This window comes from Coregonus lavaretus, assembly GCF_964263955.1.
Source record: "Coregonus lavaretus genome assembly, chromosome: 22".
Taxonomy (NCBI): domain Eukaryota; kingdom Metazoa; phylum Chordata; class Actinopteri; order Salmoniformes; family Salmonidae; genus Coregonus; species Coregonus lavaretus.
In genome coordinates this window covers 45,604,257-45,630,681 of record NC_140009.1, presented here as the reverse complement: position 1 = coordinate 45,630,681, position 26,425 = coordinate 45,604,257, and the positions used below count along the sequence as shown (strand labels likewise).

The 26,425-nt window shown below is 42.0% G+C and overlaps 1 protein-coding gene across 1 annotated transcript in view; it reads right to left on the bottom strand.

Annotated features, from left to right (window-relative positions):
- Positions 1-14,157: 14,157 nt before the first annotated feature.
- LOC311149594 (zinc finger protein castor homolog 1-like) overlaps positions 14,158-26,425 on the bottom strand; it is a gene marked incomplete at its 5' end in the record, with an annotated part of 113,827 nt that continues 101,559 nt past the window's right edge. Inside the window, 6 exons of the mRNA XM_084186768.1 lie at positions 14,158-15,741; positions 16,679-16,996; positions 17,872-18,103; positions 20,453-20,601; positions 23,914-24,085; positions 24,750-24,948. Of these exons, the coding sequence (XP_084042894.1) occupies positions 14,504-15,741; positions 16,679-16,996; positions 17,872-18,103; positions 20,453-20,601; positions 23,914-24,085; positions 24,750-24,948 (2,308 nt within the window). The 3' untranslated portion in view covers positions 14,158-14,503. The remainder of the gene's footprint in view (positions 15,742-16,678; positions 16,997-17,871; positions 18,104-20,452; positions 20,602-23,913; positions 24,086-24,749; positions 24,949-26,425) is intronic.

Sequence of the window (26,425 nt, the reverse complement as noted above, 5' to 3'; positions counted from 1 at the left end):
TTCCTACCCTTCTATTTTCGTAATCTAAGTCTTTTGTATCTAAATTCCTATATCTGTTTTTCCTGTCTTTCAGTATATCCACATCATATGTTATTATTTTAATGTTTGCTGTCACTATGTATTATACTAATGTACATCCCTTTATCCTATATCTGAATGCCTCTGGTTCTCATTCTATTCTTCGTCTTGGCATTTATTCCCTAACTTTTCTTTTTAGTTTTCTCTTTCTACTTCTTTATATATTTGTTTATACCTGGACGGCTAGTCCATATCTCAAATTCTCCTAGCCAGATTTATATTATTACTATTTCCTGTGCCCACCACTGTTTCATTAATTGTGGTTTAAATATTGTCTTCTCTCCTGGTCTACGCCCCCACCTTCGAATTTCATGTACCAATTTGGGTAATTTTATTTGTGCCCACCTTACTCTTATTTGTCTTATTTGTGCCCACCTTACTCTTAATTCTAATCCTCCTGGTAACGTGAAGTTTCAACACTCAGTTTTCAATGAACATTCACACACCGTTCATTCTTCTCCTCCTAATGCGAGATTGGGCACGCCCTCTACCCACCAGAGACAGAAGCTTCAAGCGACCTCAAATCTAGTCCCTTTCCTGATTCATTTCCTCAACACAGAAAAGGCTATTATTCGCAGGGTTTCTTTTTCTTTTCTGATCACCCACACAGATGAGCAGCCACTCGTGCCGAAATGAATCAAACAGAATGGCCAGCAGGATGAACAAATTAATCAGAATAATTGAACAAATACACCAGATGAACAACCGAGTGACCTCTATGAATTGAATGCATGAATTGAGTCAGACAAGTTGACCAAGATGAACGGATTCTTTCGCAAACTCGAACGGGTCGAATAAAACCAGTCAGACAAAACAATTGAATCAAACAGATTGATCAAACTGATCAAATGACCAACCTGAATGAGACAGATTAACCATCCAACTTAACCAAACTGAATGAACCACAGCCGCCCAAGCAAACCATCCACCCGCACAGGCTGAGCAGACCTACTCTACCTAGCGCTTTCTCTATGTATTGCAGCCCAGCTATTTTGCTTCTGTTCACCTACACAGAATGAGCAGAGCTTCTCTAATTATTGCAACACCTACACAGGATGAGCAGAACTACCCTACCTAACTTTTTTCTAGTCTACCCGTATAGCCCTCTAACGATGCACATCCTCAACACGTTAGAACGGTATCCATAGGCAACCTTTCCGGGCAGTCCTCTGGAGCTCTAACTTTAGCTCTCCAAAGCGGTATCCATAGGCTTTTAGACTTATATTACACAATCAACAATATTACATGCATGCTTATTTCTCATTCCAACAAAAACTCGATACTTTCCTTAATATAGTCCTTAATACTGGAGAGACCCTCAGTACCAGACCTTTCAGAATCAGATGAGCGAACCTCACAATTTCTATGCTAAAAGTTAGAACGCTGCTTACCTCTGTTACAGTGGCCACTGTTTGTGTGTGATTCGTTCAGCCTCCTCCAGATGGCACAGCACCCATATGGTCTCTTTTTCCAGTCCTTCGTGGTCGGCAATTATGTTGTGGAAAATTATTCCTATACTTATTAAAACAAACAAAGTACTTTCAGAGTTTTTGTAGCATCAATATAGACTTTATTACACAAGCAATAGAGCCGAGCTGGTCTGCAGAGCAACTGCTGTCCCAGACTTGGAGCTCTCTTGTTATACAGCTTCATCTTTTCATATCATATCGGAGCCACTATGGTTTCTTTGTCTAGCTTATTTCCTGTCTATCCCCATGTCTGCTTGTTCTCCTTTTTATATCATATCGGAACCCCCTCTTTATCCAAACAGCCGCCCTCCCTTGACCTGGAGCCACTATGGTTTCTTCTTGTGGCTATGTGTATTGGGTCATAGCGCACAAACAAGTGATAACATAAGTTCCGTTACTACTCATATCTCCACACAGCTGCGCCCTTGGAAGATAGTAAAAGACAGGATGAACTGAAAAACTGTGGTCATTCTGAGGCTCTTTGTCTTGACCGTGTGACCAGGTTACTCGGAAGCAACGAGAAACAACGAGAAATGGAAACAATACAGGTCTATCTGTTCCTGAAGTTTATCTCCATCCCATGTCCTTGACTACACGCCCAGACCAGCTGCAGGGAGCTAGAGGGAACCATCCTTTCTCAGAAGCACAGCATTTGCACTAAAGAAATGTCTCTACTATTGTTAAGCATATTATAATATATGTAATGGAAAAATACCTATAGAGCCATTTCATCATGGCTCGGTTTTAACCCTTTAATTGGTTCTTAATCCATAGGCATATAGGGCATATAGGCGTTTCATTCTATGACATGCGTACTTCATATAATTGGTTTGTTATGTTGTCTAAGTAGCTAACTAAAAATCTCCAATACAGGCAGCAAGAGTGTGCAGCTCTCAACTGGTTTTGTCATGGAGCAGCTCACAGAAGAATGACATCGGTAGCCGGTAGGGTAGGAAAGACGTTTCAACTTATATCTACCAGTAAATGCTAACTAAGGCAACAATGGGTATGTAAACCGGGTTTTGGAAAAGTTTCGTGTTTGTGATGTGCAATTGTCATGATGTGCTGTTTGCATCAGAGCCTGGGTGGACAGAGGTCAACCCACTGGGGAGCCAGGCCCTGACAGGCCCACCCAATCAGACTGATGTGGTTTAAGCATTGTTTTGGATTTAGACCATCACATTTGTGTATTTTTTTCTATTTTTAAAAAGTGTGATTTTGAGAGTGAAACTCTGAAAAATCTATAGGAAAACTCATTACATAAACATAGGAAAACATAGGATTTTCCACACAGGGTGCCTTTCCTTCGCTGGGCGTGCCATTTGGGATCTTTCCGGCAAATTAGAGTATACCGACTTCTCCAGGCACCACTACACCACCGCATAGGGCCGATGAAAAGACAGCAGTCACACACAGCATGATGTTAAAGGATAAGCGATCCATAAACTCTGACATAATAAGCCAGTAGGTCCCAATCATAAGAATACAAAAACACAACCATTTGTTAGGCCTACTGCTGCTGGGTAGCTCTCTCTCTGCTCTCCCCCTCCCCTCTGTCTGTCCTTGATTGCAGGAGTAAAGTCTGGTGTGCGGGAGTCAGGGTTCCAGCTGCAGCTCATTCACCATAATCACCTCAGCCTTTATGACCCGGTCAAACTTGCCACTCATCGTCAGATCATAGTCAAGACGACCATGTTAGTCTCGCTGCCGACTCAACCTGTTTGTTTTCGCTCTTTGTGTTTTTGGCCTGTTCTATTTACTTTTCTCCTGTGCCACAGATTATTGGAACCTGACTCCTGCCTCCGCTTCACTCCTGCCACCACCATCTTGCTTTCCACTACCGGACCTCCCTTTTGGACTCACCACGGACACTAGGACATTACGGTACCACACCTGCCCTGACCTGGATCTGTTACCCTCCCTGTAACCTGGACTTGCTCTTCCCCTATTATTGGAAACCTGGACTAATTGAACATTGTAAATAAATCTGTTAAACCTTCTCTGGCTTGGTGTAGTTGTCTGCATTTGGGTTCAAATCCAGTTAAATCATGACACCATTAAGCATTTCCCAATCGCAATGTACAACTATTACTTCCCATTGCAAAAAACATTTAATGTTTAGCTGTGACGAGTACTGAGTATACGAAGAGCAGGACGCAGATGCAGGAATTAACAAGGTCAAGGTTTACTTAACAAAGAGAAAGAGAAATAACAAAGAGTAAACGACACAAATATTAACAATCACACACAACATAATGCAGAACAATCCAGTGCTAAATAGGGGTGGTGATGAGGTGCAGGTGCACTGGAGGTGATTATGGTGCGTTGGGTTTCCATTCCGGTGTTGCCGAGGTGGTGCGCTCAGACCGGTGACTCAGTAGACCAACGAATCAGAGCGCTGGAGGGGAGCAACGGGAGGAGACGTGACATTAGCACACAAAGTAACCGGTGACCTAAAGTTTAAAGTGGAACTGACAGTGTTTAACTATGAAACAAACAGACAATCATAAATTCAGTCAAAAATATCAAACACCCAGTTTATGCCACAAAACCAACTTCATAAGCGGTTTTAAAAATAGGTTATATTTCACTCAACGTAATATGACGTACACTAAGGTATTGTTGGCAGAATAGATGGATGCAGTTCAATGGTAGACCAAACAAATATTGCTATCAGGTTGTAAATCACAGCTTTCAATTTCAATGACTCAATATTCTGGACAAACTAGCAAGGACAATGATCACGAGTCAGTCATAATGTGCTAATAGGCTAGCGTATCTATTAATCTAGCAAGCTAAAAATACAGAGCCTAGCGTTAGCTAGATAGCTAGCTAGCTGCTAGGAGGATGTCATGTCATTTCATTGGAAGAGTGGGTGAGTGACTGACTTTTTCCCCTCAAATCGTTTTTCGGTGGCTATACACAGCTAGAGATGCAGGTGTCATTTGTTTGGCTAGCAAGAACTTGAACTACTGTTATACATTTAGCATATCTCTTGCGTTCGCAAAATCACTCTGGCTATCTACTCTGATTTTAGAGCACTCTCGTCTGAGTGTGCCAGAGCGCAGAACAATTCATGAATTTACGATCGCGCAACACCCGCTGAGTAAATGTAGACAAAAAAAGTAATAGTCAAGAACGCTCTAGATAACATGTAAACAGCCTAACCAGCTCTGCTACAGTGAGTAAAATGGTCAGAGTGAGGTGTTCTCTCATTTGTGTCTGGAAGTAGCTAGCTAGCAAGCATGCTAGCCAACTTTAGCCAGTTAGCTTGGGTGCTTGGTTGGGACAAGCCTGCATTGGCAGGCAAGCTGCAAAAGGATGAGGAGGCTACAATTCCCCATAGATTATCAGTTCAATTTTGACGGCTAACTAGCTGAAAAATTTCAGAGGACTTAGCTAATGTTCCTTCGTTAGATTTTAGCTCATCTTGCTCTGGCTAGCATTCATTGCTGATCTTGTTGCACGCATGACTGTAAGTCACTTTGGATAAAAGCGTCTGCTAAAAGGCATATTATTATTATTATTATTATTATTATTATTATTGATGTGCATAACTAAGGGAGAGAGAGCCTACCTTTTCATGGTTGTACGATCTATAAGACTGTAAAGTTCCCAAATGTAAGAGGACTCCCATGGTGTTTACATACAGTGCCTTCGGAAAGTATTCAGACCCCTTGACTTTTCCCACATTTTTTTACGGTACAGCCTTATTCTAAAACTGATTAAATAAAACAATTTCCTCAGCAATCTACACACAATACCCTATAAAGACAAAGCGAAAACTCTGTTAGCAAATGTATTAAAAATAAAAAACAGAAATACATCATTTACATAAGTATTCAGACCCTTTGCTATGAGACTTGAAATTGAGCTCAGGTGGATCCCGTTTCCATTGATCATCCTTGATATGTTTCTAAAACTTGATTGGAGATGATTTGAAAGGCACACACCTGTCTATATAAGGTCCCACAGGAGACACTGCATGTCAGAGCAAAAACCAAGCCATGAGGTCGAAGGAATTGTCCGTAGAGCTCCGAGACAGGATTGTGTTGAGTCATAGATCTGGGGAAGGGTACCAGAAAATGTCTGCAGCATTGAAGGTCCCCAAGAACACAGTGGCCTCCATCACGCTTACATGGAAGAAGTTAGGAACCACCAAGACTCTTCCTAGAGCTGGCCGCCCGGCCAAACTGAGCAATCGGGGGAGAAGGGCCTTTGTCAGGGAGGTGACCAAGAACCCGATCATCACTCTGAAAGAGCTATATAGTTCCTCTGTGGAGATGGGAGAACCTTCTAGAAGGACAACCATCTATGCAGCACTCCACCAATTAGGCCTTTATGGTAGAGTGGCCAGACGGAAGCCACTCGTCAGTAAAAAGCACACGACAGCCGCTTGGAGTTTGCCAAAAGACACCTAAAGACTCTCAGACCAAGAGAAACAAGATGTTCTGGTCTGATGAAACCAAGATTGAAGTCTTTGGCCTGAATGCCATGCGTCATGTCTGGAGGAAAACTGGCACCATCCCTACGGTGAAGCATGGTGGTGGCCGCATCATGCTGTGGAGATGTTTTTCAGCGGCAGGGACTGGGAGACTAGTCAGGATCGAGGCAAAGTTGAACAGAGCAAAGTACAGAGAGCTCCTTGATGAAAACCTGCTCCAGAGTGCTCAGGACCTCAGACTGGGGCAAAGGTTCACCTTCCAACAGGACGACAACCCTAAGCACACAGCCAAGACAACACAGGAGTGGCTTCGGGACAAGTCTCTGAATGTCCTTGAGTGGCCCAGCCAGATTCCGGACTTGAACCCAATCGAACATCTCTTGAGAGACCTGAAAATAGCTTTACAGCGGCTCTCCCCATCCAACATGAGAGAGCTTGAGTGGATCTGCAGAGAAGAATGGGAGAAACTCCCAAATACAGGTGTGCCAAGCTTGTAGCATCAAACCCAAGAAGACTCGAGGCTGTAATCGCTGCCAAAGGTGCTTCAACAAAGTACTGAGTAAAGGGTCTGAATACTTATGTGAATATGATATTTTGTTTTTTTATTTTTAATATATTTGCAAACATTTCTAAAAACCAGTTTTTGCTTTGTCATATTGGGGTATTGTGTGTGGATTGATGAGGGGAAAAAACTGAAGAGATTAAATCAGAACATAATTGAAAATAATAATATAATGATCATAATGATTATAATAATATAATAATAATTGTATAAATCCTTAGGCCTTCTCTGAAGGCGTAGAAGGCCTATTGTTCCCCACTGTGTTTGGCTTAGTAAATATTTGTAAAGTAGTTATATTTTCCCTAAACATTCATTTTTTCACTATTCCGACATTCTAAATAATCCATACGTTGTTCTGAAATATGAACACAGAAATACTGGACATTTTGAACTCTTCTTATGGTGGTGACTTGACAAAATTACAATCATGGCCTTGTCCCCCTCCCGGTCTCAGTCTTCACTCGGTCTCGCCCCCTCTCCGGTCTTGGTCTTGACTCGGACTCGATTTGCTCCGGTCTTGGTCTTGAATCGGTCTGGCTTTAGGTGGTCTTGAACACAACACTGCTTTACAGATTGAATAGAGCCCTTAGTCTTTTTGTCAATTTATTGTGCTGACATGATTTACTTCTACACAATAGTTTCTATCTGCATTTGCCTGTTAGAGGATCTCTATGACCTTGTATTCTGTGGACTTATCCGACATCTCTCTTTCATCCTGAAATACCATCACACATCTATCATACAACCCTGTAATACTCCATAAGGGGGAATAAGAACATATATAAACAGAGCCTCATACGGCAGCACTACATGGTTCTGCCATGTGCTCTGGCCCCAATAAGGTTTTGTTAACCTCTACGGGATCGGTGTCCTGTATATGGGATGGTTGAGCTAACATGCGCTAATGTGATTAGCATGATGGTTGTAAGTAACAGCAAACTTTCCAGGACATAGACATGTCTTCTATGGGCAGAAAGCTTACATTCTTGTTAATCTAACTGCACTGTCCAATTTACAGTATCTATTACAGTGAAAAAATACCATGCAATTGTTTGAGGAGAGTGCACAACAACAAAAAACTTATCACGGCAACTGGTTTGATACATTCACCTCTGAAGGTAAATAATGTACTTACATTCAGTAATCTTGCTCTGATTGTCATCCTGAGGGTCCCAGAGATAAAATTTAGCATAGTTTTGTTGGATAAAATTCAATTTTATATTCAAATGTAGGAACTGGGTTCTACAGTTTGAACCCTTGCTGTCTCTGGCTCCACACCCACCCCGCACGGCCATCTAGATGTGTTAAAGTTAGTGTATAAGCTAATGATCCATCATGTATGACATTCCTGGGAGTTTGTAAACTTACAGTTTGTATTACCATATCATTTTTGTATGTTCTCTATAGTTATGTACTTGAAAATGTATCAATTGACCAATTCGGCACATTTGGGCAGACTTGATACAAAATAGTCCATTATTGCAATGCTTCACTGGATCAATCAAAACTTTGCACTCAGACTAAATTGCGCCTAAATTGCAATATTATATTGTGGCCTTTCTCTTGCATTTCAAAGATGATACAAAATCAAATTAAAATAAAACGCATGTTTTTTTGTTTGTATTATCTTTTACCAGATCTAATGTGTTAAATTCTCCTACATTAAGTTAACATTTCCACAAACTTCAAAGTGTTTCCTTTCAAATGGTATCAAGAAAAGGCATATCCTTGCTTCAGGTGCTGAGCTACAGGCAGTTAGATTTGGGTATGTCATTTTAGGCGAAAATTGATAAAAAGCGTTAATGTTAATGTTAAATTGCCTGAATATGTGTCCAAATCTCTTTTTCCTCTGGGATCTCTCAATAGCAACAGCTTCTACCAATGGCAAAGCAGCCTTCCTCATAGAGGGTACGTCCCAAATGGCACCCTATTGCCTTTATATTGCACTGCTTGTGACCAGGACTTTGATCAAAAGTAGTGCTCTATGTAGGGAATAGGGTGCCATTTGGGATGCACCCAGAGCCATTTTGTTGCCCATGACCAGAGGTCCTCGACAATAACCCCATACACGTGCCAAAATAGATAAATGAACGTGGATTAAAAGAGAGGCAAAGAGAAGATAGGGGTGGGTAGTGAAAGAAAACAAGAGCAGCTCTTTCACAATGTGAGCACTCTTGTTCGTAAATGGTTTGTACGAGTTATATAGAATGTTTATGGTGCAACTAGTTATCTGTCATACATGGGCCTAAGTGATATGATCAGTGGCAAGTGCGATATTTCTTAGATGAGACATTTTTCTCTCACACCGAGAATTTGCAGTAGTTCCTTTATGGCCATTACTGCAGAATTTTAGACAGCCAGACATTGAGGTAGGGAAGTCAATATCAAATAAATATTTCCGTAGCGACCGTCCCCTTTGCTGTACAAAGATGTATCTTCATCCTCGCTTTGTGAACTTAATAAAAGCTGCCATTAAGGAACGCTTAAACTGTTTGGGTCCTAATCTGCCTCACAGCCATCATGTGACCACATATGCACTGCACACCTGTTGTGTGTGTTCCCGATTGTTCACTGCTGTTGTCTCCCTTACACAAATTGTTCTTGGCACATCAACCCGGGACACATCAGAGCAAGTCAATGCACATACGCACACACACGGACACACGTGCACACACATGTACGTGCACTCACCCACACACACATGCACACATGAGTGTGGATGCATGTGCCCAAACTTGTCATGCAATCAAGCTTGGTAGCCCACATTAAAGAAGTGACATTTTTATAAGGACCGATGTTTCATGTTCTTAAAAAATTTATATAATTATTATAATATATTTTTTTACCCCCTTTTTCTCCCCGATTTCATGATATCCAATTGCGATCCAATTACAGTCAATATACAGTCAATATCCAATTGCAACTCCCCAACGGGCTCAGGAGATGCGAAGGTCGAGTCATGCGTCATCCGAAACATGACCCACCAAACCGCACTTCTTATCACCCGCCCGCTTAACCCGGAAGCTAGCCGCACCAATGTTTCGGAGGAAACACTGTTCAACTGATGACTGGTCAGCCTGCAGGCGCCCTGCCCGCCACAAGGAGTCGCTAGAGCGCGATGAGGCAAGTCAAATCAAATTTAAATTGTCACATGCGGCGAATACAACAGGTGTAGACCTTACTGTGAAAAGCTTACAAGCCCTTAACCAGCAATGCAGTTCAAGAAATACAGTTAAGAAAATATTGACTAAATAAACTAAAGTTAAAAGTTAAATAAAAAGTAACACAATAAAATAACAAGGCTATATACAGGGGGTCCCGGTACAAGTTTTTATGTTTTTGTGTAAAATAATTTTCATGTTTTTTTCCCCCCTTCTCATAGATGATATACCGGATGCCAGCTGGCTGACAGATGGTGATGCCTTTACCAGTGTTTTATTTAAAGAAACATCACAAGGAAGAGGAAGAGATGGCAATAGCTGTAGGCTGAGGGAGGACAGATAACACCACCAGAACTGCGCGCTGGTCATTGTGTGCCACTGAACGAGAGGAAGGGACCTAGCAGCACAAAGCTCACAAAGAAGGAAACACCCAAAACTAAAACTGTCCTTTCCTTTTGCAAAGAGACACAAAAACCCATCTTGTTGGCCCCAGAAGACTCCTCCTTTCAGCCCAAGACCATTCCCATTTCAAACTCTGAATGGTACTTGTTCTGATTGGTTCATCTCTGACCAAAGGCGAGCCCTTATTGGGGTGCCTGAAAACAAATATTGTAGTTTCTCTGCTATCTGCAACGATGCAGATGTTTCACTTGAATGTCTGCTTGGACAAACTTTCACTTCAATGTCTACTGGGACAAAAGCATTTGGAAGAATAGAATGGGAAAACGGGACAGAACATGAATCAAGGCCTTGTGGCTCTAAGCGGCCAGAGCAGTTCCACTGGTCTCTCTGCTATTACCCGTATCTGTCCCGGGGGAGAGAGACTAGCCAGACATTCTCCCTTGACCGGTTCTCTGCCTGCATGCCTTGCTCCAGCTACTGTATATGGGTTAGTCTCTCTCCCCATGAAGTTTTGAAAGTGTCAGAACACTGGGACTCCCCGCACAACACATGACCCCAGACGTCATTGGGCTAAAGCACTGCTAAGAAGTACATATGTATCGTTATAATAATTATAGATCTATGTTTTCAACTTCTTACAAATCCTGCTATTTTATGCACACACAAACCGTATTGAAGTGCACAATGTCTCCCAGCCCAGTAGCCATTTCCAAAATGTTGTCAGAAAAACAAAAATAAACGAAAACAGAAATGGATGCACTGCCATGCATTTTAGTCCAATGAGACAATTCAGCCTGTGAGAGAGGCATGCCGACAACAAAGTAAAATGTCAACAAAAAAAATCTAATTTATGAAAAACAAAAAGCACACACGAAAATGACACAAAAAAAAATCGATACAACAGTATTAAATAAACCAGACACATCCATTAATAGGTCTAAATCATATAATTGTGCTGTTTTTGTATTATTTCTAAAAAACGGAATCCCACTACTGCCTTTAGTGCTACAGTATGTCAGGACCCGTAACAATGTTTACCTACTTCCTCTATAAATCTAATGATATTTAAAAAAGGTCACACACACACACACACAAGCAAACTGTAGTGGGGTTATTTCCATTTTTTACTTTTAATTGTTCATTTATGTTTTTATTGTTTTCTTTTAAAAGGAAGCTCTTCATTAGAGATAATTCTGTTCATATATAGTCATTTTACAGAAGAAAAATACTGTACAACCATATTTAGTGGATAATAATCTACACACATAATTCCCTATATTATGATTGTTTTCTTTAAAACCATGTTTAAGAAATAATTAATCATAACAATTTTCACTCCCCAGTAAACCTGATGATAGGTTAGAATAAAATGTGTTTTGTGTGATAATACTACAGTATCTGAGCATTGTCATCATGTTCTAAATAATTAATTGAGATCAGTTCTTATTAGTGTTGTCGTTAGGACAACACTAACCTCCAATAACAGAAGCAAATCAAATCAGTCCTTACTTTAAATATAACCCAGAATAACAGTTTTTTGTTACACTAAACAACTATTTGTGCATCAAAGCAAACAGAACTAAAATGACATCTTAAAGCAAAATTCTTTTTTTAAAGATGCATGCCATATTTTTTCAGAAGGTACAAATTCATCAAAGTGCTCATTGCAAGGTCACATAAATATTAAATAAAACCGTTACCATAGGAGCTCAACAACAGCCATAGTGAATGGAAAACAAAATGTCCAACACTGAAACATTGCTTTCTGTCTGTACATTTCAAACATACACACTCCCTGACACTACCTTTGTGAATCCTCATTGCATCTAAGTGACTCGTCTTTTCCTCTGGTCAGTTCATTCAGACCTCCAGCTATACACAGTACCAGTCAAAAGTTTGGACACACCTACTCATTCAAGGGTTTTTCTTTATTTTTTACTATTTTCTACATTGTAGAATAATAGTGAAGACATCAAATCTATAAAATAACACAAATGGAATCATGTAGTAACCAAAAAAGTGTTAAACAAATCAAAATATATTTTATATTCTTCAAAGTAGCCACCCTTGCCATGACGACAGCTCCTGCACACTCTTGGCATTCTCTCAACCAGCTTCATGAGGTAGTCACCTGGAATGCATTTCAATTAACAGGTGTGCCTGTTAATTTGTGAAATGTCTTTCCTTCTTAATGCGTTTGAGCCAATCAGCTCTGTTGTGAAAAGGTAGGGGGGTATACAGAACATAGCCCTATTTGGTAAAAGAACAAGTCCATATTATGTCAAGAACAGCTCAAATAAGCAAAGAGAAACGACAGTCCATCATTACTTTAAGACACGAATCTCAGTCAATACGGAACATTTCAAGAACTTTGAAAGGTTCTTCAAGTGCAGTCGCAAAAACCATGAAGTGCTATGATGAAACTGGCTCTCATGAGGACCGCCACAGGAAAGAAAGAGTTACATCTGCTGCAGTGGATAAGTTCATTAGAGTTAACTGCAGATCAGATTGCAGTCCAAATAAATGCTTCACAAGAGTTCAAGTAACAGACACATCTCAACATCAACTGTTCAGAGGAGACTGCGTGAATCAGGCCTTCATGGTCGAATTGCTGTAAAGAAACCACTATTAAAGGACACCAATAAGAAGACGAGACTTGCTTGGGCCAAGAAACACGAGCAATGTACATTAGACCTGTGGAAATCTGTTCTTTGGTCTGATGAGTCCAAATGTGAGATTTTTGGTTCCAACCGCCGTGTCTTTGTGAGACGGCGTGGTGAATGGATGATCTCCGCATGTGTGGTTCCCGCCGTGAAGGATGGCGGAGGAGGTGTGATTGTGTGGGGGTGCTTTGCTGGTGACACTGTCTGTGATTTATTTAGAATTCAAGGCACACTTAACCAGCATGGCTATCACAGCATTTTGCAATGATACGCCATCCCATCTGGTTTGCGCTTAGTGGGACTATAATTTGTTTTTCAACAGGACAATGACCCAAAACACCCCTCCAGGTTGTGTAAGGGCTATTTGACAAAGGAGAGTGATGGAGTGCTGCAACAGATGACCTGGCCTCCACAGTCACCTGAACTCAACCCAATTGAGATGGTTTGGGATGAGTTGGACCGCAGAGTGAAGGAAAAGCAGCCAACAAGTGCTCAGCATATGTGGGAACCCCTTCAAGACTGTTGGAAAAGCATTCCTCATGACGCTGGTTGAGAGAATGCCAAGAGTGTGCAAAGCCGTCATCAAGGCAAAGGGTGGCTACTTTGAAGAATCTCAAATATAAAATCTATTTTGATTTGTTTAACACTTTTTTGTTACTACATGATTCCATATGTGTTATTTCATAGTTTTTATGTCTTCACTATTAGTACAAATAAAGAAATACCCTTGAATGAGTAGGTGTGTCCAAACTTTTGACTGGTACTGTAGTTAGTGACAATGTTTCCTCGCCAAGTTCAAAATTGATATGCTGAAGTGCCTGATTTAACTTTGCAAGTATAACACAATCATAATGCAATGATGCATATATTTAATTATATGTTTGAATATCTATCGTCGTCTATCTAAAATCCACACGCAAACTCAATAGGTTCCTCAACAGGAGGATAAAATTACAAGGGCATAAGCTTGATTTTGGTGAGAATTTAACAAAATGTCACAGGTAGCTGCATACACTGAGAGCAATGCTTGCTGAGAGATCCATGCCCAAATGCAGTTGAGACTGAGGACACAGTCACTGGCCACCTTGCAAAGGATGGAGAGAGAAGGGTCCAAGCCAGACCCCTGCACTTAATGTAGAAATATTATTATTAATAATACAGAAATAATTATTAATAATTTGAACACATTCTGCACTAGAATTTTCCTTCAATGTAATTTAACAGTGATGTCTTTCCCTTTCATTATTAACAAGGGTCCTGCAGTTCATTAAAATACTGCACCAGTAATTTCCTTTGTATATCAAAGTTCACGCACACACTTACATACATTGTTATATAGAGAGAGATTCGTTTTTTTTCATATAGTTTTTTTCCACACACAAAAAAGGTAAAAGCTAAAAGTTAAATAAATTAAAGTCAAACTTGCACATACACAAAAAGACTGATTTGTAGTAAAATGTTTACATTGCTGACCCACATGTAAAAGAGGGCCTAATTGTTTGTCTCTGTTCCTTTTTTATGCATAATTGAATTAATAATGTTGGTCATCTTGTAAACATCATAATAAATAATTTTGGGCCATCATTTCTTGTTGTTTTCTTGTTGTCATCTGCAGTATGATAAATAAGGCCACTTTAATTAGTTTGTTCATAGTATACAGGATTGTTCTTCAGTATCAGAGTATCTTTCATGGATCAGCCTCTTGCTATTCCAGTTGGGAAGTGTCAGTTTACAGAAGCGTCAAAACTCTCGCCATTGTCCTTGTCGCCGTCGAGCTCTGGCATCGAATCTTCGTATGAGTCAGTGTTCAGATCCTCCTCCGCCTCGTCCTCATCCTCTTCCTCCTCCTCCTCTTTGTTGGCCTTTTCCTCAGGTGACAGGTCATCTTCAGGGTCGCCAGATGTTCCCGTGGTGTCGTTCTGAGGAGTGGGCAGATCTAGCGGCGACGTGGGGTTGGGCCCGGCAGCTATGGTCAGGCTTGGGTTATGGTGATGCTGCATCTTTTTTCTCAGGTCCAGCGAGTCATTGAGGCCCAGGCCAGCTGCATTCTTCAGGAAGAACAAGGAGCTGCTGGTGTCGGTGCCCAGGTTGAGGGAGCTGTCCAGGCTGACCAAGGAGGCTGGGTAGGGGTGGTTGTTGTCAGATGTCTGCCTGGCTGGGGGGTAGAACATGGATGGGGCATGGTTGTTGTTGTGGTGGGAGAGTCCTGGGAGGCCACCGAGAGAGGCTGGAGGAATGCCCATGGAGGCGTGAGGCACTGTGGCCACTCCTACCCCCATGTGTTGCGCCCCCTCCTGGCGGGGTGACACCGACGGAGGCTCACTGCGCTCCTGCTTCTCGTGCTTGCGCTTGTGGGAATCCATCTGGGACATACCCACTACCGTGTGCTTGCACTCGGGGTAGGTGCAGTGGAAGTGTGAGCACTTGAGCTTGTATTTGCAGTCAGCCACCTCGCAGTCAATGCTGGAGCTGAACTGGCAGAAGCCGGCGGCACTGATCACATCCTGCTTGCCATGGTGCTTGCGGTGGGCTGTCACCTTTGTGCTGTCTGTGCAGCGGAAGCCGCAGCGCAGGCAGTGGAAGTGGGTGCTGTTGCCCGAGAACTGGCAATCTGGGAAAGTACAGCTGAGCGAGGACTTGAAACGCTTGAAGTCGTCCAGGACTATGTTGTCTACGCGGTCGTGGTGCTGCGCATGCTTGTACATGTGCGTGCGGCCGCAGAACTTGTAGCCGCAGTTCTCACAGGTGCAGTGGTAGTGGGTCACCTTCAGGGAGAACTGGCAGCCGGAGTCCTTGCAGTCCTCATACAGGTCGTAGCGGCGGAAGCCCTCTAGCATCATGCCCTCATCCAGCATTTTGCGTGACGAAGCCGTCTTGCGTCGCTTGCCAAAGGGGGACATGTCCTCCATGATCCAGAAGCGTTTCTTAGCACTGGTGGCCATAGGGATGGAGATGGTGTTGCCTACAGAGAGAGGAAAGAACATTAAGACTATGCAACTGTTCAACTTTTAGTGGTACAGCACACTCAACAAGCTGCACCAAAGGGGGACCTTCCCTTGCAGAGTCTCCGACTTAGTGGTATAACTATTTTTTTAATCTTTACAAATTATCCAATAAAGAGAAAGGGGGATAAATGATTGACTTTGCTTCTAATAGGTACATTACATTTTTACTGGGTGTCTACAGCCTCGAACAGTGGCAGAGCTATGGGTCTTGGCGGCCCCTCTTATGACTTTGGTTTACGAGTAGGTGCCTAAATTGCTGAGCCACCTGGGGTCACTGCTAATGATGTAATACCTGTTCTGCTCGACAGGAAGCAGGGGCCTCCATAAAACCAGGGGCATGATTAAAATAAGAGGCGGCTGAAACGCTAAACTAGTCCGTGGCTTTGGACTACAGGTGCAGAATTTACAGTTCTGTTTCCAGAGCCTTGTAAATACCGAAGGGGGACACTGTGCATAATCTGTGCGTTATGGCGACATAAGATCGAGTTTCAAGAGAATAAGGGGGTGACTAAAATGGAAAGTAAAGATAAACAATCAAAAACGTGTCAGATATGGACCTTGAAGCCAGTTACACTGCTTTTTATTAATTCTGCCTCTCTAATCAGGTACTGATTTAGACCTGGGACACCAGTTGGGTTCAAATAATTATCAGGTAGAACAGAAAACCAGTAGTACAACGCCGCCCTCGGTTCAAATACAAGTGTATTTGATTATTTGTTATTTAAATAATCATTAAAAAAAAAAAAATGCATGGTGGATTTCCCCATTGACTTTCAAGCTTCAACAACAATTTTGAGAAGTAATATTGGATCAAACAGGTACACACTGAAGTACACTACATCTACATCAATTGACACTGACAGCTGCAATGTTGGTTTGCATTGGGATAAGTACCTGCAGCATCCTGCACTATAGGGACGTCATTTTTAACCGGAGATGGAGTGACAATGATGGGGCTGAAAACTGGTGTGTTGGTTGGCATGACAACACTCCGAGTGGCTCCAAGAGAGGCGCTGAACAGCGAGTATGACAGACAGGATGGAGAGAGGAGGTATGGGAGCGAGGGAATAGGAGGCCGGAGGAGGGCAGGAGGAAAAGATGGAGCCTGAGACTGAAGTCCAAGCTGAGGAGGAGGTGGTAGAGGAAGTGCGTTTTGGGGAGCGCTAGTGTCAGTGGGGGTAGAGGGAGCAGTTGTGACCGGGCAGCCTGGTCCTGAAGAGACAGGATGACCAGGAAGTTGAGAAGGACGGGAAGGGAAACAGACAGATGGGTAGACCCACACACACAGACCCATTCACACACAGAGAGATGGAAGGTAAAAAGGGACAAGATAAGAGAATGATGCAAAATGAAGCCGAATCAAGACATAAAACAAACACCAGCCAAAGCAACAATGATGAGAATGGTGGATAACATTTGACACAAAATAATGGAAATGTGAAACTCATTCAATGAAGGCAAGCTCAGATTTTGAGAAGCAGATAATTTGTGTATGTATAGAGAAGTTTGAGCAGAATACTGTATGCCTCAGTCATTTCTTTGCTAGTGCAAAATGATTGTGTACATTGACAGAATTTACGCGGATGTTTCTGCAGGGATAGCTTTCAGGTAAAATGGAAATGTAGTCCACTATATCAAACTTACATTGCCATAATAAGAATAAGAGAACATTTACTTTATGGATTTTGATTGGTTGGTTTCTCACTCTTCCCATTGTTTAAAATAGTATTTGTAAAAATGTAGTTCACTAATAAATCAGAAAATTATGATTTTGATGAGATATGGACATTAACTGACATATTATGTCCTGTGTGGCCTAATGTACTCTAAATTACATTGGATTTACAATACAAAAACACTGCTTTATTCTAACTTCATAACCAAGTTTTACTTGCTTCATTAATAGGACTTGATAGACAATTTACTTTTCACTGAAATTAAACAATATCGCAGTCATTTAACTAAACAGCACTGTCCATAAATCCATTATTTTTCTTGTTACCTACTACGGCCAAAATGTCAATGCTCACTCCTTAACCAACCTTGCTACCCTAGACTCTATATCCCGCCCCCGCTCCTCAACTCACCTAATGAGGAGCTCTCATTGCCCACGGGTGTGCTGCTGCAGATGCGGTCCTGATTGGAGGATTCAGAGGAGAAGCCCAGGGGGCTGCCCCCGCCCATGTAGCCAATGTAGTCATCTGTCTCGTCCATCATGCTGGAGAAGCCAGGAGTCACACCCGGATGGATGCCCATGGGGCCTGAGCCCATGCCTGACAAGTGCTTCATGTCATCGACCCTCTGGCTATGGGACACGACCTATAGAGGGCCAGACACGGGGGACACACAGCTACAGTTGAAGTGGGAAGTTTACATACACTTAGGTTGGAGTCATTAAAACTATTTTTTCAACCACTCCACACATTTCTTGTTAACAGACTATAGTTTTGGCAAGTCGGTTAGGACATCTACTTTGTGCATGACACAAATAATTTTTCCAACAATTCTTTACAGACAGATTATTTCACATATAATTCACTGTATCACAATTCCAGTGGGTCAGAAGTTTACATAGACTATGTTGACTGTGCCTTTAAACAGCTTGGAAAATTCCAGAAAATTATGTCATGGCTTTAGAAGCTTCTGATAGGCTAATTGACATAATTTGAGTCAATTGGAGGCGTACCAGTGGATGTACTTCAAGGCCTACCTTCAAACTCTGTGCCTCTTTGCTTGACATCATGGGAAAATCAAAAGAAATCAACCAAGACCTCAGAAAAAAGTTGTAGACCTCCACAAGTCTGGTTCATCCTTGGGAGCAATTTCCAAACGCCTGAAAGTACCACGTTCATCTGTACAAACAATAGTACGCAAGTATAAACACCATGGGATCACGGAGCCGTCATACCGCGCAGGAAGGAGATGCGTTCTGTCTCCTAGAGATTAACTTACCTTGGTGCGAAAAGTGAAAATCAATCCCAGAACAACAGCAAAGGACCTTGTGAAGATGCTGGAGGAAACAGGTACAAAAGTATCTATATACACAGTAAAACGAGTCCTATATCGGCATAACCTGAAAGGACGCTCAGCAAGGAAGAAGCCACTGCTCCAAAACCACCATAAAAAAGCCAGACTACGGTTTGCAACTGCACATGGGGACAAAGATCGTACTTTTTGGAGAAATGTCCTCTGGTCTGATGAAACGAAAATACAACTGTTTGGCCATAATGACCATCGTTATCTTTGGAGGAAAAAGGGGGTCCCTTGCAAGCCGAAGAACACCATCCCAACCGTGAAGCACGGGGGTGGCAGCATCATGCTGTGGGGGTGCTTTGCTGCAGGAGGGACTGGTGCACTTCACAAAATTGATGGCATCATGATGAAGAAAAATGATTTGGATATATTGAAGCAACATCTCAAGACATCAGTCAGGAAGTTAAAGCTTGGTCGCAAATGGGTCTTCCAAATGGACAATGACCCCAAGCATACTTCCAAAGTTGGGGCAAAATGGCTTGAGGACAACAAAGTCAAGGTATTGGACAAAGCCCTGATCTCAATCCTATAGAAAATGTGTGGGCAGAACTGAAAAAGCATGTGCGAGCAAGGAGGCCTACAAACCTGACTCAGTTACACCAGCTCTGTCAGGAGGAATGGGCCAAAATTCACCCAACTTATTGTGGGAAGCTTGTGGAAGGCTACCTGAAACATTTGACCCAAGTTAAGCAATTTAAAGGCAATGCTAGGTAAACTTCTGACCCACTGGGAATGTGATGAAAGAAATACAAGCTGAAATAAAACATTCTCTCTACTATTATTCTGACATTTCCCATTCTTAAAATAAAGTGGTGATCCTAACTGACCTAAGACAGGGAATTTTTACTAGGATTAAATGTCAGGAGTTGAGTTTAAATGTAAACTTCCGACTTCAACTCTATGTCGGGAATATGTATTGTTGGGAATGTTCATTACACAGGATTCACTGTTTTTAGACACTATATTCATAGAAAATATATATAATTTGGGATTTCCCATTAATGTACGGCTTTCTCCTCTCACAGGGCACCAACTATGTCAGGCCTATGTATACTGACATTACATCTTAAATTACTGATACAACAATGACATTGCTGGCAGTAGTTTGCATATTGCAAGTATGTAAAAACACACAGTTCCTTAGACAAACTTTCAGTGAAAAATATGTACCTTCTTGATACTGTTTTGAGAAAGACATATACATGTAATATTAGTGACAACCTCTTATTGATGTTCTGTAGCAAAGTTTAACATTAATAAAAAATCCAGAATACTCAAAAGACATAAAAGTGCCATTTCTCATCAACTGTCGCGACATGCTTTGACAGGAATTATTACGGAGTGTCACCAAAGGCATTCATTACTCCTTATCCATGTATCTGACTCAGGGAACAGGATCCACAATGGAAAATTAAAAAACCCCAAATCTTTATTACTCGGGCTGCCACTGTCACATTTTTCAGTGAAAGGGTGTGCGAGGCACGCACACACACACACACACACACACACACACACACACACACACACACACACACACACACACACACACACACACACACACACACACACACACACACTCCCTCACACACACACACACACGCACACACACACAAACCAGGTATGTTCGATCGTTACCTGAGATGGAACCCTGTCAAAGTTCTTTCCCAGCATCCTCCTCATGTGTTTGCGGGTGTGCGAAGTCATCTGGTGCTTGAGCAGGAAGGAGAACTGGCAGCCCTCACGGATGCAATGGAAGTGACTGTTCACCTGGTTGTACTTGCAGCCTGCAAAGAGACAATGACACGGTTTCACTCACAACATCACTCACAACGTTTTCACAGAGTGTAACTTAATACTAGTTGAATTTGGCATAGCCTGGAGCATTACAGAGATTTGCCCTTATGGAGACGTCCTCTAACAAAAGTGTATGACCCGCTCTGAAAACCAGTTTTTTTAGAAGCTCTGCCCTGGTTCAGTTTCAACGAATGTACATGTAGGAGGCATGTTAGATTAGATAACTCCAGTGTCACACTGAGCCAGTCTAAACTGCCGTGGACTAAATCCTATCCTTTATTCAATTAGGAATTTACATAAATACATTATCATATGCAGTGTGGGCCAATAATGCACACACCCCTGAAAACCAAAGTAAATATACAATTATTCTCATATTAAATTAATTTTAAATATATTTATATTTTTTTGCAATGGCACTAGTGTTTTGTTGTTGTCGGTTTCTTCCTCTTTTATTATTTTCCTCACTTTTGGAAGCCATTTTCTAATTGCTTTATGATTTCAAATTAAATGTTTGTTCCTTTTTTGTGTGTTGTGTGTGTTAATCAAATATCATTATATAAAACCAGGCAGAAATAATTGAAAGAGTAACATGCTGGGCAGGTGTTGGCATGTCAGTAACCATGGCACCCGGTGCAAGACACAATGCCGCATGTCATCAATAGCGTTTGTACACACCGCACAAACTTTAAACACACAAGGTTGAGTCAATAACTGTAATCGCTGCGACATCAAGGGCCTTTGTGAGACGCCATCCAGGAAACATCATCGGCCGTGGTCAGTTTAATGTTGCTGCCATGGATACCACTAAACCCATAAATTCTTTATGACTTGAGTGCTTTTAGTAATCCCTTTCCTTTTACTAACTCGAACAATACAAGGGGCTGATCCGGATAGGGGACAAAAATGTTTATTTTTTGAAACACCTTTTTAAACAGCCAGAACTAAGAGATTACTTTTTAAATAATTTGTGGATGATGCTGGGGAGCATCTGGGAAAAGTACAGCTCCACAAACAGGCTTGCCAGACAAGCAAGATAATTAACAAACAAGTATATAATTGCTCATTTCTGACAGGAGAAACAGATTAAAACAACCTTAGTGTTTGTACATTATGAATATATACACATACTGTACATTCAAGTGTATTATGAAATCCACATGTTTATGTGTTATGAGAGTGTAAGTGTTCAAAGAAAGCAAAAATATATATACACTACCGTTCAAAAGTTCGGGGTCACTTAGAAATGTCCTTGTTTTCGAAAGAAAAGCAATTTTTTTGTCCATTAAAAGAACATAAAATTGATCAGAAATACAGTGTAGACATTGTTAATGTTGTAAATGGCTATTGTTGCTGGAAACGGCTGATTTTTTATGGAATATCTACATAGGCGTACAGAGGCCCATTATCAGCAACCATCAGTCCTGTGTTCCAATGGCACGCTGTGTTTGCTCATCCAAGTTTATCATTTTAAATGGCTAATTGATCATTAGAAAACTATTTTGCAATTATGTTAGCACAGCTAAAACTGGCCTTCTTGAGACTAGTTGAGTATCTGGAGCATCAGCAATTGTGGGTTCTATCACAGGCTCAAAATGGCCAGAAACAAATAACTTTCTTCTGAAACACGTCAGTCTATTCTTGTTCTGAGAAATGAAGGCTATTCAACTGTGTACTACTCCCTTCACAGAACAGCGCAAACTGGCTCTAACCAGAATAGAAAGAGGAGTGGGAGCCCCCGGTGCACAACTGAGCAAGAGGACAAATACATTAGTGTCTAGTTTGAGAAATAGGCGCCTCACAGGTCCTCAACTGGCAGCTTCATTAAATAGTACCTGCAAAACACCAGTCTCAACGTCAACAGTGAAGAGGCGACTCCGGGATGCTGACCTTCTAGGCAGAGTTGCAAAGAAAAAGCCATATCTCAGACTGGCCAACAATAAGAAAATATTAAGATGGTTAGAGCCAGTTTGCACTGTTCTGTGAAGGGAGTAGTACACAGCGTTGTACGAGATCTTCAGTTTCTTGGCAATTTCTCGCATGGAATAGCCTTCATTTTTCAGAACAAGAATAGACTGACGAATTTCTGAAGAAAGTTATTTATTTCTGGCCATTTTGAGCCTGTAATCGAACCCACAATTGCTGATGCTCCAGATACTTAACTAGGCTCAAGAAGGCCAGTTTATTGCAGTTTTCAGCTGTGCTAACATAATTGCAAAATGGTTTTCTGATGATCAATTAGCCTTTTAAAATTATAAACTTGGATTAGCAAACACAACGTGCCATTGGAACACAGGACTGATGGTTGCTGATAATGGGCCTCTGTACGCCTATGTAGATATTCTATTAAAAATCAGCCGTTTCTAGCTACAATAGCCATTTACAACATTAACAATGTCTACACTGAATTTCTGATCAATTGTATGTTATTTTAATGGCAAAAAAATGACATTTCTAAGTGACCCCATGTCAGTGTTTGCTGTAGGTGGGTGTGGTGTGGTGTTGGAATCAGGCGCAGGACGCAGAAAATAAGTCCAAAAGACTTTAGTGAAGGCACAAACTAATACACGAGACAAAAGCCCTGAGGCGAGAAACTCCGCACGCAGGCGTAAAACAAAAGGGCGCACTAAACATGTGCGAGTATACTCTCCTTAACAGAGGAGAAAAGCTACAACGAGCAAACGGTATACTGTAGAGCAAATATACGACAGCGAAACAATCACACACAACACCTGACAAACACAACGAGAACTTATAGGACACTAATGACACTAAACGACAACAGGTGTACAATTCCAGACAAGACCAAACGAACATAGAAACATACAACGGTGGCAGCTAGTATTCCGGAGACGACGAACGCCGAAGCCTGCCCGAGCAAGGAAGAGAGGCAGCCTCGGCCGAAACCGTGACACCCCAAACTTTTGAACGGTAGTGTATATACTACGGTGCCAACAATGTAATCACTAGGACAATAAGGTGACATAGTGTCTATGCAAAATTGCACTGTGGACAGAGCCATTGCACAAAAGGTACAGTATGAGCCAGACTTGTTTTATGCCATGTTAATTGCTCTGCGATAGAGTGACAATGTGTTTGCCAGGATTGAGAGCAGCTCTCTCTGTGACAGTTAAGGCGCATAGAGAGAATATGCGCTCGCAATGTGGAAACACCATTACATCTCTTGATTTCACACACTTAACCGTTGCATCCCTCGCTAGCCTAGCAGTCAGAAAGAAAGAGAGCGAGAAAGAGTGAGTGAGAGAAAGAGAAACAGAGACTGGTTTAAATTGAATGCTTACCTAGCCTGCCACATTCCTCTCTCATGGTGAAGTAGTTGAAGCCGTTGGCTGCGCGTCTCTCTGCCTTTTCGTGCTTCTTGACATGCCAGGCCAGCTTGGTGGTGATGTTAGTGACAAAGTAGCAGCCGGGTCGCAGACAGTGGTAATGGCCCCTCACTCTGAACTCACAGTGCTGTGGGAAGGAAGGCAAAGAGACAGAGGGGGGGCATCCCAACGTAAGACATGGAAAGAGGCTGTTTTCAACACACTGTCTCCACATCACCATCTGTTTCTGGCCTGTGTGTCCCATAGGGACTAGGCTAAACAGGATTATCTCAGGTCAGGAGGTGGACAGAGGGAGGGAGGGAAGGGGGAGCAGGGGGGAGATCTTAAGTGACAGGATGATTTTCGACACATTATTAAATAATTCATTAATTAAACTTTTTTTTTTCTTCCTGTATTGGCTCACAAGAGGAAAGCAGGAGCTTCCATTAAGGGGTTTCATTTGAGAAACATTTGCCTGATTTTGCCCTAGACAAGCCATGTTTATTGTGCGACTGACAATGATTTATTGGGTAATATCAGCTAAATTGGCCTTTTCTAAGGGGATAATTTGGCAGATTCATTGACATATAAACAGACGTTACGGGGTGAGTTGGCTGTCGTCTCCGAGCAGACAGAAGTTAGATGAGGAGCGATTGGAAAAGACTCAAATTAAATCACTCAAATACAGGTCTAATAGATCATAGACTTCATGGTTAGAAAACTTGATTATATGACAGTTGTTTGCTGGGGAGGGAGGAGGGGGGGGGGGTTCCTTGGAGACTGGTGCTTGGAGAGAGCAGGTGGTGACATACCTGGTTGGGACAGAGACACTGGAGGGAGTAGTAGGAGAACTGGTCTCGAACGTTGACCAGGTGGTTGTTAGGGTTGATGTGGTCCAAGCAGTGGGATTCGGCTTTCCCCGAGGTCTTGCAGACGTACTTGCAGTTCCCAAAGAGACAGTGGAAGTGGAACTTGTTGGAGTAATTACAGTCAGTGGCCAGGCAAGGGTCACTGTATGAACAAAAAACATTAAGAAAGCGGGGTATGTTCAATAACTTTTCTAAAACAGAATAGGACAGGGATTTTGTACTGTGGTCATAGAGGGATGAAACACTTCTGGTTTTCATTCTCTAGGTCTAACCAGGGACCTGTGATGCCAAGTTAGTACACTCTCTGACCAATCAATTATATTATTATTAGTTATACCAGATTAATGGATTAACTACCAGGTAGACAGGCTTAACAGCCATACTTTGGCACTCGAGGGCTGGAAGTTAATAGCCCCATCTTCAATGCTCTTACTGAGGGAAGGAGGTTGTTGGCCAAGATCTCGCGATACATGGCCCCATCCATCCTCCCCTCAATACGGTGCAGTCGTCCTGTCCCCTTTGCAGAAAAGCATCCCCAAAGAATGATGTTTCCACCTCCATGCTTCATGGTTGGGATGGTGTTCCTGGGATTGTACTCATCCTTCTACTTCCTCCAAACATGGCGAGTGGAATTTAGACCAAAAAGCTCTATTTTTGTCTCATCAGACCACATGACCTTCTCCCATTCCTCCTCTGGATCATCCAGATGGTCATTGGCAAACTTCAGACGGGCCTGGACATGCGCTGGCTTGAGCAGGGGGACCTTGCATGCGCTGCAGGAATTTAATGTGTGTTACTAATGGTTTTCTTTGAGACTGTGGTCCCAGCTCTCTTCAGGTCATTGACCAGGTCCTGCCATGTAGGTCTGGGCTGATCCCTCACCTTCCTCATGATCATTGATGCACCACGAGGTGAGATCTTGCATGGAGCCCCAGACCGAGGGTGATTGACCGTCACCTTGAACTTCTTCCATTTTCTAATAATTGCGCCAACAGTTGTTGCCTTCTCACTAAGCTGCTTGCCTATTGTCCTGTAGCCCATCCCAGCCTTGTGCAGGTCTACAATTTTATCCCTGATGTCCTTACACAGCTCTCTGGTCTTGGCCATTGTGGAGAGGTTGGAGTCTGTTTGATTGAGTGTGTGGACACGTGTCTTTTATACAGGTAACGAGTTCAAACAGGTGCAGTTAATACAGGTAATGAGTGGAGAACAGGAGGGCTTCTTAAAGAAAAACTAACAGGTCTGTGAGAGCCGGAATTCTTACTGGTTGGTAGGTGATCAAATACTTATGTCATGCAATAAAATGCAAATGATTTACTTCAAAATCATACAATGTGATTTTCTGGAATTTTTTCTGGATTCCGTCTCTCACAGTTGAAGTGTACCTATGATAAAAATTACAGACCTCTACATGCTTTGTAAGTAGGAAAACCTGCAAAATTGGCAGTGTATCAAATACTTGTTCTCCCCACTGTATGTTGCCATGACAGGTCATAACAACCAACATTGATAAAACCTACGTTTTCATTTGATCATTAAATTTTTTGTGTAGCCTAATGAAAATAAAATGTTTCATTGCAGTGTCATGACTCTCCTTGGGTGAGGATCAAATGCCTCAC